Raw genomic sequence first — 14452 nt, 5'->3', positions numbered from 1 at the left:
GATTAAGGCAACTGAATTAGCTAAAGTCAGGGCTGCCAGAAAGGATGGAAAATGGGCAGTTTACCATGAAGGCGTAGCACTAATCAGAGAGTTTAAATCAAAACCAAAAGACTCTCAGTCTTAAACTGATGTATGGCTGTTTACTCTTCCAGATTATCATGTAGGTACTCTAAATAATTTGGTTGCTTTGTGCACTCCTTGGGAGCTGCCATGTGCCATCCCTAAAGCAAATGTACTAAAAGGTTTCGTGCTGTCCCATAGACCTTTTGGTCTCCAATGGACGTTAATAGACTTTCTTTCTTACTTTCTTTCTCTCTGCAACACACTCCTCCTAGCCTCTCTCCCTTACACCCCTTTTGAGCAATCCAAACATCTATGTTGTCCTTTAGAATGTGTCCTACACAAGATTGAAGTGATAGATTTGGTCTAGGGGAAGGGGAGTGCATCACCAACATTAAGAAAAAAGGGAGGAAGCAAAGAGAAAGAGGTTGAGAGGAGGAATAGATTTAGAAGACCTCGGAGGTTGACAGCAATTGAGAGGAGGTTGGAAGGAGAGAGAGGTTGAGAAGAGGCTAACATGAGGAGGCTAAGGGGAGGTTGAGAGGAGGAAGCTAAGAGGAGGTTGAGGAGAGGAAGAGGCTGAGAGAACGAGGTTTAGGAGAGGAAGAGCTTGAGAGGAAGCTCATGAGTGAATGAGGATAGTTTGGGAGGACTCCTGGGAGGTGGGGACACATTTCAAAGAAATTATTCTTTTGAAGGGACAAAAATTCCACAATTTGTGGGGCCCACAAAGAAGGTTTAAGGAGGACAAGCAAGGGGGAGCTTCTTTCTGAAAGATGCCCTCCACGAAGAGGAGTACATGGGAGCATTCATGTTCATGGTCAGTGACGGTCGTGATCCGCGGTGGAGAGATGCGGAGTTCTCCAGGCTTCCTAGTAGCCTTCTTTTTCCTTTTGGCCAGCAGAGCATGATGATCCGCGAGAGAGCACCTTGACATGTTTTATTTGAGAGATTGGGCGATGCGCACACGGGGTTCCACCAGTATTTCGGAAGACATGACGATGTCAAATCACTCCCCGATTATGTTTCACTTAGAGCAGCCCTATCGTGGATTCCTTGAGAAGGGGATTCGTATTCCAGATGCTTTACTTCGGAAGAGGGGTGCGTGGTCAATAATCCCAAGAAGTTTCAGCTCATCCTTACAGGTTGAAGTCTACTAGGACTCCTCATTGGGAGAATTTTCAGATTTCTGCTCACTTGCAAGAATCCTTTTGGAAGAGACTCTACAAATCCCTTAGAATCAAAAAAATCACTCTTTTCTTTTGGCTTATGGAGGGATTGCAAAGCTAGTAGAGGTCCATGTTTGGGGCAGACTCTACATCTCGGTGGCGAGGCAATTGATAGAGCGAACGAGAATTTGTTGAAGCGGTAGGAAAATCAAGCAAGCAAAGAAAGAATCTAAGTGTCCCATAAAATAATTGCTTTATGTAGAAAGTATTCAAAGGGGGGTTATGTGTCACATTTCTTGAAATTGAGTAGTCCAAAGTTAAAGACTACTTTTGACGTGACCCCCCATTTGGATTTTGGCAATTACTCGAGGGGGTCACTCATAAACATGTAACATAGCAACTTAACGTAATTCATATATGCAGATTTATTAAGGGGTGTCACAATTTTAAGATTGAACATGTAAACACGTACAAGGGTTTAACCACTTACGTAAGAAAATGTAAAAGCACAACAGTTTGCTCCCGTGTTGGAGAGCATCAGGAGGAAACTCCTTTTTTGGAGTTCTGCCAGACTTTACCTTGCATCCAGACCGGCGGCTGTGAACTAGGTGTTGTTGGCTACTGCCTGGTTCATTTGTTCATGTTGGTGCCAATCTAGAGAGTGTATCACTCAGCTCAAGAGACCTATCACGAATTTCTTGTGGAGTGGACTAGATGGCACTACAGATGCTATAGCCAGGGTGGCTTGGGAGACCCTCATTCTCCCCACAGGGGAAGGGGGTCTTAATATTATAGATCCGGACTTGCAGTGTATGGCCTTGCTCTGTAAGATGGTGGTGAGAGGATTGATGCATGGGCAGGAGCCTTGGAAGGATTTTTTCTTACGCAGCATTTAGTCCTGTATACCTTCTCTTGGGGGAGATTGGATGACAGCTCGAGATGGATCTTGACTTCAGCCCATCTCAGATCTCCCCCTTTCCCTCTCATGGCTGCCATTTTGAAAGCTTGGGACAGCTTTAAAGACACTCTTCGGAGAGTTCCACCCTCTTCTCACGAAGAAATAGAGAGGTAGCCTATCATGTGGAATGACTGTATTTTGGATGAGCATGGCAGATCACTAGGAGCGTCACATTATATGCAGTGGTCTAGGTGGGAGGGGGGACCTACCTCCATGATGGGTGCCTTGAAAGCCTTCAGGAAGCTTCCAAAGAGTCAAATACTCTTATCAGTCAGCCACCTCAAAGGGAGTGCAGTTAGGATTCAACAGATAGACGCAGCCATACCAGTGGGGTGGATGGATACAGATGACATGCCGATCAGAGAGTCCACTTAGTTGGGTGCTCTCACGAGGACGGGTATTCCTCTACAGGTTATACCCTTGCGGGATGCATGGGAGGATGCCCTTGTCTTTGAGGTTCAGCCAAGAGGCAAACTTCACAAATCTTCAGAGGATATTCTTTTGGAGGTTGCCTTTCAACCTGTCATAATTACAGGTTATATGGAGTGGGGCAGGGATTCATAGTGGTATCTTGATCTTGACCCCGTTCTCCTGGCACTCCGGTCTTGGAGATGCTGGTTATATGGTGGTTCCCCCATTAGGTCCTTGCAGTGGGCCCTTGGGGAGTGGGAGTGGATTGATGAAGGGCACCAAGAGAAGAGCATCCCCTTCTTTCGTTACACAGTCAGAAATGCCAGGAGATTCCAACTCAGCAGTAGAGGTTGGAGGCCCTCCAGCGCTCCTCATTGGGATAGTTTTCAGATTTCTGTAGATGTTCAGAAAAACTTTTGGAGGAGGCTCTGAAAATCTCTCAGGAATAGAAAAATCACTCTTTTCTTTTGGCTTTCTATTCACGAAGGGATTGTAGTGAACCTGAGGAGATCCAAGTTTGGGGCTGACTCTACATGTCCTCGATGCCATACAGCAGTTGAGTCAGTTCAGCATTGCCTCTGGGAGTGCAGACAGGCAAGGATGATCTGCAAGGGTGTTGCTAGGATACTTTGCATATTTCATAGAGCACCATTCTTTATAACCTAGGGATCAGTTGCATGGTTGTCTCTTACTGGTCCTCAGGTGTTTTTCAAGAAACATGGCTCAAATTCATCCTTCTTTGTACGACGACATCTTGTGCAGTCATGTTCCCTCCAAGATGTTCCTTTCACTCCTTTCAAAGCTGCCCATGCCTCTATAGACACATCTTGGGAGATTTTGGCTAGTATTTCAGCTTAGCATATTTGGAGGTCTAGATGTACCGAGGCGATGGAGAGTTCCTAGGTTCACCCTTCCCAGACTATGGCCAGTATATGGACTGATACTATACACACTTTGATGGCCATTTGAGCAAGCATGTAGGGATCTTCGAGAGCAGCTACCACTAGGAGGGATATTTTTTTCAGAATTTGTAGGGAATATGCTTTCTTCTCTAATTCTACTTCAGAGTTGAGCTGGCATTTTCAGCCTCCACCCTGGATTTTTGTTAGCTCTTTCTAAGCTGGTTTATTCTTTCATGCATGTCATAATGTACTTCCGCACTTGAGCTTGCTCTTGTGGTTTTCATTCATTAATCTTTTTTTTTTGGGGGGGGGGGGGAACTACTTAGTTGTTGACTTCAAGTCCACATGATGAATAAGAGTGTCGGCCAAGCAAAGACCAATGTTCCGTATATCCAAGTAACCTCGTGGCTCTCTGATGAGAATGGATCAGCCATGTAAATGGACCAAAGCCATGCCCCTCCTGAAAGAGGTTGTGGTATCGTCCTCCTATCTCATAATAGACTTGGGCAGACACATAGAAAGTGCTCCTCCGTCTCGATCTCCTCCATCTGGCATAATATGCAAGTCCTCTACTCTCTGGGTATGCTTGCAGCTCTCGCTGCCTCTATCCGCAGCGGCTGATGTGATGAGACTCGCAACTGACCAATGGTGACCCTCAGTGCATGTGAGACTCTCCTGTCCTCGAGATGTTAAGGTCTAATGACAAGACCGTGCTCTAAGACCCTTAGGAAGTAGTCATGGTAGAATTGGATCTTGGTGGGGAACTCCTCTCCCCCCCAAGCCCTAGATGTATGGAGCTGGAGGAGGTCCAACCGTATGATACAGTTGATCTCATCTTGTGGAATCATCTCCAGTGGTGCATCCAGACTGTACTGAAAAGGGGAAAATCTGTCTATCTGAATGTCGTGGCTACTAAACCATGTGGATATCCATGTATACCATGCCGTATCAATACCGCTCTCTGCTAGTCACCTGGAGGACTCTAATGCTAGCCTTGGTAATCTCCATTGGGGTAAGGCCCAGAGTCTGTGGAGGAACGTCACTGTCTAAAAGATGGCATCAACCTAGAGAGGGATCATGGCGAACTCTGCCTGTATAATCTGGTGGGGGATTGAGAGTTTACTCCAAATCATCCTGGATCCCATAGTTACCTATAGCCTCTCAAATCTTCTCCACTCTGTAGCTGAAATATCACTCCCCCAGAAGGGTGCTGCTACATGGCAATCAGTCTCACCAGCGTGTCAAAAAGCTAACCCTTCATCGGAGGATCTTGGACGTGTGCCTGGCTGGAAGCATCGCCTCTCTAGTCAGGCTAGAGCGCCCTGTCCTCGTGTGAGTCGTGCCGTACCTACATGGATCATCATGAAACCTGGCCTGATGAACATGAACCCCAAATATGAGTAAGATTGCACTATCTCCACCGGCTCGTCATGATATGTGAAGCTATGTTGACGGGACACTGCTCGCAAGGTGTTGAAGATCATAACCTTGGTCTTCCCAAGGTTAACAGTCAAATCTCTCTCTTTGCATAACATCTCCAGAGCCTCTAGATGTTTATGTAGTCCCTCTATTGAGGAAGCTATGAGGACTATGGCATCGGCGTACAGCAATATCTGCACCATTAGGTCAGCCAAAAGCAAGCCCTCTCCACCCAGGCGATCGACAAAGAAGTGATCTCATCAATATAGAGCTCGAAAAGGGTAAGCAATACGAGGCAGCCTTGTTTTACTCCGAAAGTACTCTCGACCCAATCTGGCATGCCTCCTGGGCACGTACCCTCCCTCTGAGGGACTCATACACACTCATGACCCCCCAAATCATGAGCTTTGGGAGCTGCAACTCTTGTAACCTCCTCATTAGACAAAAGTATGGGACGGTATCAAATGCCTTACGAAAGTCTACAAAACACGAGTAGACTTTCTGATGCCTTGACTTCGCCTCCTCAATAATGGCCCTCAGGGTGAAAATGTGATCCAAGGTGAAGTGTTGTCTCCGAAAGCCTGCCAATGCAAGTGCACGCTGCCCGTGACCCTCTGTGTGGCTGATGATCTCCCTCTCTAGTACCGACCCGTATATCTTAGCCAAAGTGTGGCCAATCATAAAGTGCGGTAGTTCCCAGTGTCCATGGGATCCCCTGAATTGTGTATCGGTATTATGGTGGTGGTGTTCCAGGTAGGTGGGAAGCCATGGCATACGGCATAGTTTAACAGTTGTGCTAGGATCGGGGTCAAGATCTCCTGTCCATGTGCAAAATGCTCAGTGCGTAGTCCCTCATGATCTGGTGATCTTCGGTTATGAAATCGGAGAAGGACAGCTCGTACATTCTACGCAGTGAACACATGACACGTTGTGGGTCTAGGCATGGAGGACATATCAAGTGGTGCCTAACCTAGGACATCCTATAGGGAGCATGCATATGTGTGCCATACTGCTCGATCTGTAATGGGGATGGGCGACTCCCCCTCCGACAAGAGCCCCCATCTCGTACTAGGGTCTCCTCCACGAAAGGAGCTGATCACCTCATCCATTCTGTGCATGAGGAAAGCCCACTTCTTACGCCATGTCACTTGGCGTGGGATCCATTTTGCCTCTAGTGAAGTCAAGTGTCCCAATGCTCGCTCACGTGTAAGGTAGGCTCTCATCTCTCTGCACTCATCATCGAACCAGAGGTTTTAGGACATCTTCCCATCTAGAACACGCGCAAATCATGTCGTGGAAAAGGATCTAGTGGCAACATCTTGTATCACTGAGATAAGGGTGTCTGATGCATGTGCGAGGTCCATCCCCTCTCCAAGTAGTACTGGAAGCTCAAAAGCACGTGGCTCATGTACACCGGGTCAAGAGCGCGGTCAAAATGGATCTGAAAGCAAGTGGGTGGTGGAGGGGTCCTCCTCATGGGGCTGGCGTGGCAACCGATATGCAAAAGATAAGATATGAGTGGTCGGCTCCGAGTGGAAAAGGAGTATAGTGAAATCATGTATCTATGGGGCAAAGACTAGTGGACCGAGCAGGTACTCCACCGTACTACTCGCCCCTTCATGTGGGAAACAGGTGAGCCCTCCAGATAATGGCAATCTACGAAAACTGATGTATATGATCAGGTCATGTATAGCCCCCAACTCGAGTAGATGCCTCCCATATGCTATCACCGGTGCATCTGCATCTACCAACTACCTCACACTCCCCAAATCTACTGCATCCATCTCCGGTACAATGAGGGAGCTCTCGTCGAAATCTAACAGGCCCACCTGTCTATTCCCAGTACGTGCATTGAAGTCACAAGGAGGAGAGTGTCCCCGTGTCTGGAGAACTCTGTGATGTCATCATGGATAGTCTCATATGGGTTGTGCCTGTCAGTGATAACCTCTTGCGCATAGGATGATGTGTCTAAGGGAAAGTAACATACTGCAATTAAGATCGGTCTTGTGTCTGTTAATTGAATACGAATCCACATGTGCCATGTGTGTTCCTCCCTTTGTATCACAAAGAGGAGTCATCTCATATGTGATCTGAAGAGAACCGCCACACCCCTAGATCCTCGTACCCCACTATCCCTCCTCCCTCCTCAAGTCCCTCCTATGAACAGACTCCCATGTGTATCCTATCACTGTGGGTAGCCCTCTCTCTGGTGTCTCGGTGTAGAAGACCACATCTCTGTTACTGTATGTCTCCAAGAACCCTCCTGGGTCGGACCAAAGGGTGCCATTATAATTCCACACTACCATCCTCAATTTGTTTTGCATACTCGTCCCAATGTTCACACACAGTCATGTGATGTCCCCTTCTCCTGCATCTCGTACCTCTCTTTCTGCCCTCTCTCGAATGATCACCTTGCCATCTCTATAAACTGCCTGTTTCCCCTCTTGTCTTGCAGCCATCACCCGCACCATTCCTTCCCTTCTATGCTCCTGCTGTAGGAGTGTGAGATCTTCATCTAGATAGATCATGGTCCCCTTCAGTGTTGCCCGTGTACTCATGAGGGTGGATCTATCTGTGGCTCTTCGTAACTTTACAACCAAGGGCCTCGTCGGTGCATCTGCTTTACCCACTCTCCAAGCTGATTCGCAAGTAAGCTTGATATTCCCATCTTATCAAAGAGGGTTTTGGCATCTGACATGGGGCTATCACCTACAGGTAGACCTCTGACCAGCACATTCAAAGTCTTGCTGCCCCATCATTTTTCTTCTTCAAATCAGAGATGAGCTTCCTTTTCTTTGGTGTTGTGTCTTTCTTTAGCACATCTTTCCATGCAAGCATATCTACCTTCCCCTTCGTGATTTGTTGTATAAACTCAGCATGTTTCCCTTGTACCGTTCTTTGCAAAGCTGCCATTTCCTTTTTCAGCTGTTCATACTCTGATTTCAGCACATCAATGATCTTGCATCCTTCCTCTGGCACCCCCTTTGCATCTTTGAGCTGTTGCATTTGTTCTTTAATGGTGTTCAGCTCCTCGTTTAACGGTGGCTGAACCTCCCCTTCCTCCCAGTGTGTACTTGCCTTCATTTTGTCATTCTCATCTTTAAGGGCAGCAACCTGGGCTTCTAATATCTCAATCTGAGAGGCCAAATGACTGGTTTTTTCAACTAGAACACAATTCATGTCCTGCAACATTTTACCTTTTTCACATGTCCATTTGGTTTGCATCTCCTCTTGCCATTTCTTCATTTCATCTTGCATTTGGGCTCCGAGGTTTGAGAGCTCGTATCCTCTAGTCTCTCTCAGCTTCTTGCGTAGGCATTCAATTTCAGTGTCTTGTATCGTGCATACTTCCTTTAGTGTTGATATGCAAGCCTTGACACTCGGGTTTTCTATCTTCTCCACCTTCGTCCAAATGAGGCTATCCTTTCGGTCCTTCTCACCTCTTGTTTTCCGATCTAGTGAGCTCTCCTTTGTCCCCATATTAGCAGCTTTGGTGCTGTCTTAGCCCCTTCTTGCAGTCTTGAATCTCTTCACTTGGAGCCCATGTTTGTTGATCTGATTCCCCCCCCCCTTTTTTTTTTAAATGTTTGCAGGCCCCTTGTCAAATGTGAACGATCATAGGCTCACGAGGGCCCTTGGTGTAGATTCAGCAGTTCGAGGGAGGGCCTGGAGTCCTTGGTGGAGACAACAGCAGCTCACAAGGGGGTCTAGAGCCCCTGGCACAGGCAATAGGGCTCACGCGGGGGCCTAGAGCCCCTAGCGCAAATAGCAGCTCATGGAGGGGGGTCTGGAGCCCCTGGCGTAGCTCGCGGGGGGCCGGGAGCCCCTGGTGCGACTAGCAGCTCACGGAGGGAGGCCTGGGAGCCCTAGCGTAGGCGCCTGCAGGAAGCCCGGTGGCAGCAAATCCCCATAGGTGCAGTGAACAACAATTGTAGGCGATGATGGCGTGGCAGCAGCAACATTAGCCTCCATAGGTGGCCTTGGTGGAGAACCCACATTAGCCGAACGGGAGGGAGCTGGATGTGAGGCTGGACGGAGCAGGAGAGGGTTGGCCGTGAGGCTGGACGGAGCGGGCGTGATGCGAGAGAAGAGCACATGGAACAGGAGAGGGGAACAAGACGGAACGGGAGAGGGGAGAAGGACGGAACGGGAGAGCAATCATGACGAAAAGAACCACATGTGACGGAAACAGACGCACGGGACGGAAGAACAGGACGAAACGGGAGATCAGGACGGAACGGGAGAGAGGGAGATTAGGAGGAAACGGGGAGGGAAGAATGGAGCGGACGTGACGGAACGGCGGGAACAGGACGTTACGGAGTAGGACAGGAACGAGACAAGACACGACGGGAACAGATGGTGAACGAGAGACGTGAGAGAGAGAGAGAGAGAGAGAGAGAGAGAGAGAGAGAGAGAGGAGGCTGCAAGTAGGAGGAAGGAGGAGGGAGAGAGCGGGAGAAAGAAAAGAAGAAAGAAAGATGTAGTAACGTCTTCAGGAGACCTCGCGGGTCTATGAGACAAGGTACAAAATATATGTAACCCATACAAGCCACTATGGGCTGAAGCAAAGGGCTCACTAAGGCCCTTACTGAGTGCTAAGTGCTTTAAATGCAAAAAGCTAGTACAAAATAGTAGGGGAAAAGCAATCAAGTATTGCTCAAAACCAGAGCTTCAAGTACATGGGCACGCTCTATATAACTCGGCTCCCTGATGGCCCTCTGATGTGATGCAAAGAGCTCACGTATCTGTGTCTGCCAGGCTATCTCCCGCGGTGGCGGAGGGTGCGCTCTCCTGGATCTTTGTATCCGATGGGCTACATCGAGAGTAAAGCCTCGTCTCTGGAGGTCCCCTCTGAGGAGGGCTGAGATAGGCCGGACCTCAATCGTGCGTGCTCTGGTCACCCCACGTGCCGTGTGTGGTCTCCACGTCTCTTGTCCAACCACATCCTGGTGTCACTATTGATCCATAGTGCTCTCGTCTCCTCGATCTCATCAAGTGATGGCTCCGATGCATGAAAATCAGTGACACGTGTCTACGCTCGGTCTAGCTCGGTGTCTTGAGGTATCAACTGTAGCTGATCTCTCGCCTGGCACGTAAGGGAATCTCTGTGTCTCCGCATCTCAATCAGGTAGAGCCCAATGCAAACCTAGTTAGGGAAATGTATCAGCCGTGTGAGTGGTCCGAAGCCGAGCCCCTCTTGAAAAAGACAGTGGTATCGCCCTCGGATCTCATAGTAGGCCGGCATACCTAGAGAGCAGCGACTGTAGACTATGCACGATGGGGGAGGACGAGACAGAGGAGCATTTTCTATGTGTCTGTCTAGAGAGAAAGAAAGAAAGAAAGAAAGAAACTATTATTATCGTCCTCTGGGGGCCTGAAATCGACCCATGGGACCCAATGGAATGTTACAAAAAGTCTCCTTCTTTGAAGAAGGGTGGAGTGGACAGCTAGCATGTTGCTACCTGTGTAATACATTGGTCACGGTATGCAAGGACCTTGGTAATGTAATTGCCCAAGGCTGCGAGGTGAGGATGGGAAAGCAAGCTCTCCAAACTGTTGTGATGCTGCGTGAGATTGCTGAAATCTTCTCTTAGATGCTCATATCGCGGACATGTCAAAAGAACATGTGCCTCATTTTCCACGTCATCTAAGTTGCATAGCTGGCAGAGTCTTTGTTCCCTTGATACTCCTTCCCATGCTTTTTTCTCCACTTCTAGGGAGTGTGATCGAGTTCGGATGATTGCAATGCTTATTCTTGCCCTGAGAGAGATAGTCGTGCATATATATTTCTGTGCTTTGTTCTTTTTCTAAGAGTATGTGGTCCAATAGTTGGGGTTGATATTCTCACAATAATATTCATATTTGGTCCTTTTCTTCGCTGATTGCCATTTACTGTGTAGTGCTTCTAAAAGGGCTGTAGAAAATGTCCTTTTCTCCTCTTCCCTTGGCATTGCATCTAGGTAAGAAGCAACTTCCCATCTTTGGAACCAGCCTATTCATATTTGGTCCTTTTCTTCGCTGATTGCCATTTACTGTGTAGTGCTTCTAAAAGGGCTGTAGAAAATGCCCTTTTCTCCTCTTCCCTTGACATTGCATCTAGGTAAGAAGCAACTTCCCATCTTTGGAACCAGCCATTAATGTCATACCCCCATCCAGATGATAGCATCTTGCTCTTGTTTGTTTTCTGAGGTCTCTTGCTTGCCTCCCATGCTCTCTTTGGTAGCCTATGTGCTTGCATATCTTGAATCCTCTTTATATATTTGAAGACTCTTTCCAGTGCTCTCAGCTCAATGGGTCTACAACCAGTTTCAAGAAGCATGATTGAGTATGGTATGGTGGACTTAATTCCTAAATGCCTTTTGAGAAATGACTTCTGCAATTTCTCAATGTCATTCCATTTTGATGCTGAAATGCTGCCTCCCCATACCTCCACACCGTAAAGCACTGTTTGAATGACATACGCATCAAATAGCACACGCCTTATATCCCATCTCGTGGTGTCATTGTTTCTGCAGTCATTTTCAAAGCGGTAGTACTTACCCCATCTTGCATCAATCCTCCTCTGAATACAATCTCCCCATCTATGGTTAGATGGTACATCTATCCCCAAGTATTTGAAAGTTTGCACCCTCTCGATTTCCTTCTTATCATACATAATGCTTGGGATGTTTGCTGGCTGTATTGTCTTTATTACCATCATTTTGGTCTTATTGACATTAACTGTTAGACCAATCTCCATGCAAAATTTATGGAGGGTGTGCATCATCCGCTGCATATTCTCTGCTGTGTAAGAGAAGAAGACCACATCATCTGCATAAAGCAATAGTAGAATGGTATATCCACATATTTGGGGACTCGTTGGCTGCTCTCCCTGTAGCATCATATGAATTAACTCTTCCAGCTTGTCTATGCATAGACCAAACAATGTTGGGGATAATGGGCAGCCTTGTTTGACTCCCATGTTACTATAAAATGTGGCTGACAGCCCATTATTCCCTTTTAGTTGGCATGCTACTTTCTCATACATTCTGAAGATTGCCATTCTCGGATGATCAGGCACTTCTAAATGCACCAATCTTTCCCACAAATGGTTCCTGGGGACAGTGTCAAATGCTTTTGTAAAATCAATAAAGCAGCAAAAAAGGGGCTGTCCTCTTAGCCTGCTTTCTTCCATTAGTACCCTCAAAGTAATCAAATGATCAACTGTACTCTGGTTCTTCCTGAAGCCTGCCTGTCCAATGGCTCTTTTTCTATTCAGCTCGGCCCATAGACTCAGCTCATTTTCGATAATTGTGCTGAAGAGCTTTGCCATAATGGATCCTACCATGATAGTCCTGTAATTGGTGAGCTGACTGCAATCTCCCCCTGTAAAGATGGGTTTTATCCAATTATCTTGCCAGTCTGGTGGGAAACCATGTTTAATTGCATCATTAAGCGAGAGAGAGAGAGAGAGAGAGAGAGAGAGAGAGAGAGAGAGAAGGTTAGGGTGTGAGGAAATGATGCTCAAATGAAGACATGAAGAAGGCTTTCATTCATTCGTCAAGTATGACATGATAAGTGAAGTACAAGCCTTATATAGGCTGAGCACACACACACACACACACATGTACCAAGTGTATATGGGATAACTCCCAAAGTGACACGTGGCACTCACATGAACTAGTACTGGAACTCCTAGTACTACACACCAACACATCATATCACCACACTCTTTGGCTACCATATCTCCAACAAAAGGGACATAGCAAGAGGCTGAAAATAAAAGAAATGCTCAAAAACATACTATACCCACTAAATTGATGTTAAAGGTGGCAGATCCACATCTAGGTGACTCTGTTGTGGGGTTAGTGCTCAAGTAAGGACCACCTGTAGTTTTTGATAATAAAAAGCTAAGTTGAACACAGACATTCTGCCTAGGAGAAGGAGCTCTTCCCTATTATCCATGCTTTGAAGGCTTAGAGTCACTATATATATGGTGATAAGTTGAGATCCTCACAAGTGCAACCAGCCTGAGTCAAAATACTGAAAGGCCCATTTGTCAAAATACTGAAAGGCCAAATGGGCTGAGTTTTGCAAGAGTTTGATTTTAAGATGGGCTGAGTTGATGCAAAAGTTTTCTTTTTAAGGTATCAGCAGTACTGCCCTGAGCTAAATGCCCATGGTACATTAATTGACTTTTAACTCGATTTCATAATAATGTCCTAGAGTCCTTAAAGATACACGTGAGCACGATGCCCTCTACTCTGACATATCAAAACAAGTTAGAAAGAGTTAGTAAAAGGGATGTCATGATTGAAGCACTTGTGGTATGTGTGGAACCCACAGTTGAGACACCAAATGTCGGTGTTATGGTACAAAATCAAATGTATGTACATCTATTGAAACCTTCCAAGTAGTTTCATCAAGAGTTGGTGAAGCACCAAAGCTGATGCTAATGAAGGACTCCATTCAAAGCTATATCATGGAAGATGGTCACTTACTTCACAAGAGTAGAGCATGTCTCAGATGATAAAGATTTAAGGTAACAAATGATGCCTAAATGCCACAAAGGTCCAAGTATAGGACTCTCGTGTATCAAGAGAGACAGTTCTTTCCAACTGAGAATGAGTAAGAATGCCAAGATTATGCAATAAGTTGCCCCGAGTGTCAAGTAAATAAATCACGCGTCTTACATTAGGTCCCAAACAAGGAAGCATCTCCATGGTTTGAATTGTTGATTTACCCAAGACTTGGAGCCACGATGTCATGTGGGTAATTGTAGTTATATTGACAATGTTGACTCGTTTTATTGGTCAAGAGATTTTATTGACCCTTTACATTCATGGACTGCCCTAGCTGAACTTAACTAATGTAACCACTGTTGTTCATCCAGAAATGACATCCACAGTCCATAAATTTAGGCATTGACTTCTAGCAAAGTTTATGACATGTGATACATGCATATCAAAGTATATACACATATAAAGATAATAATGGAGAGAAACATTTAGCTTATCCATCTCAAGGCCTTCCAACAGACCAGCCATGACCTTCCACGGAGCAGAAGATCAATTATTGCAATATGAACAATGTATACAAAATTCATGCTCAAATGAAGTGATGCAGAAATCATGATGGAAAAGAATATACCAAACTCACGCATACTGTCCCACAGGAAACAAGTCCTTTCCGTTTCCTTTGACATCGGATGCAAAATAAGCATCAAAACCTAAATTAAAGAATTTGTGAAAACCAGATGAAATCAACAATCCAAACATAAGAACAATTCCACATCATAAGGAACACGTATAGTACCGCTGCCACACGAGTAAGCTTTCCTAGAGGGTGATCCTCTACCCCAGAAGGTGTGCCTTCGAGGCCTAGTATACGTGTACAAGCACTCACAAAGTGTCTCGCATAGTCATAAGTATGAAAACTGCAAAAACAAAAAATGAAGCAGCAAGACCAAGCTAACCCCAGTGAGATATATAAGATCTTTAAAGAAGAACCTTGAACCGCATTTTGTTTCCTCTCTTTTCTTAACTCATGCCATA

At 46.2% G+C, this 14452-nt stretch overlaps 1 protein-coding gene across 2 annotated transcripts in view; it reads right to left on the bottom strand.

Annotated features, from left to right (window-relative positions):
* Positions 1-14452, bottom strand: part of LOC147887616 (alpha,alpha-trehalose-phosphate synthase [UDP-forming] 1-like) — a 266990-nt gene that overhangs the window by 128799 nt on the left and 123739 nt on the right. For both annotated transcript variants that reach the window (XM_087393097.1, XM_087393098.1), the window contains exon 4: positions 14214-14334. In XM_087393097.1, coding sequence (XP_087249223.1) covers positions 14214-14334 — 121 coding nt within the window. The remainder of the gene's footprint in view (positions 1-14213; positions 14335-14452) is intronic.

The sequence above is a fragment of the Dipteris shenzhenensis genome, chromosome 22, assembly GCF_047967505.1.
Source record: "Dipteris shenzhenensis isolate YYH24624 ecotype China chromosome 22, Dip_SZ_1.0, whole genome shotgun sequence".
NCBI classification, from domain to species: domain Eukaryota; kingdom Viridiplantae; phylum Streptophyta; class Polypodiopsida; order Gleicheniales; family Dipteridaceae; genus Dipteris; species Dipteris shenzhenensis.
Note: the sequence above shows the minus strand (reverse complement) of the source record. Positions and strands in the feature narration are given on the sequence as shown.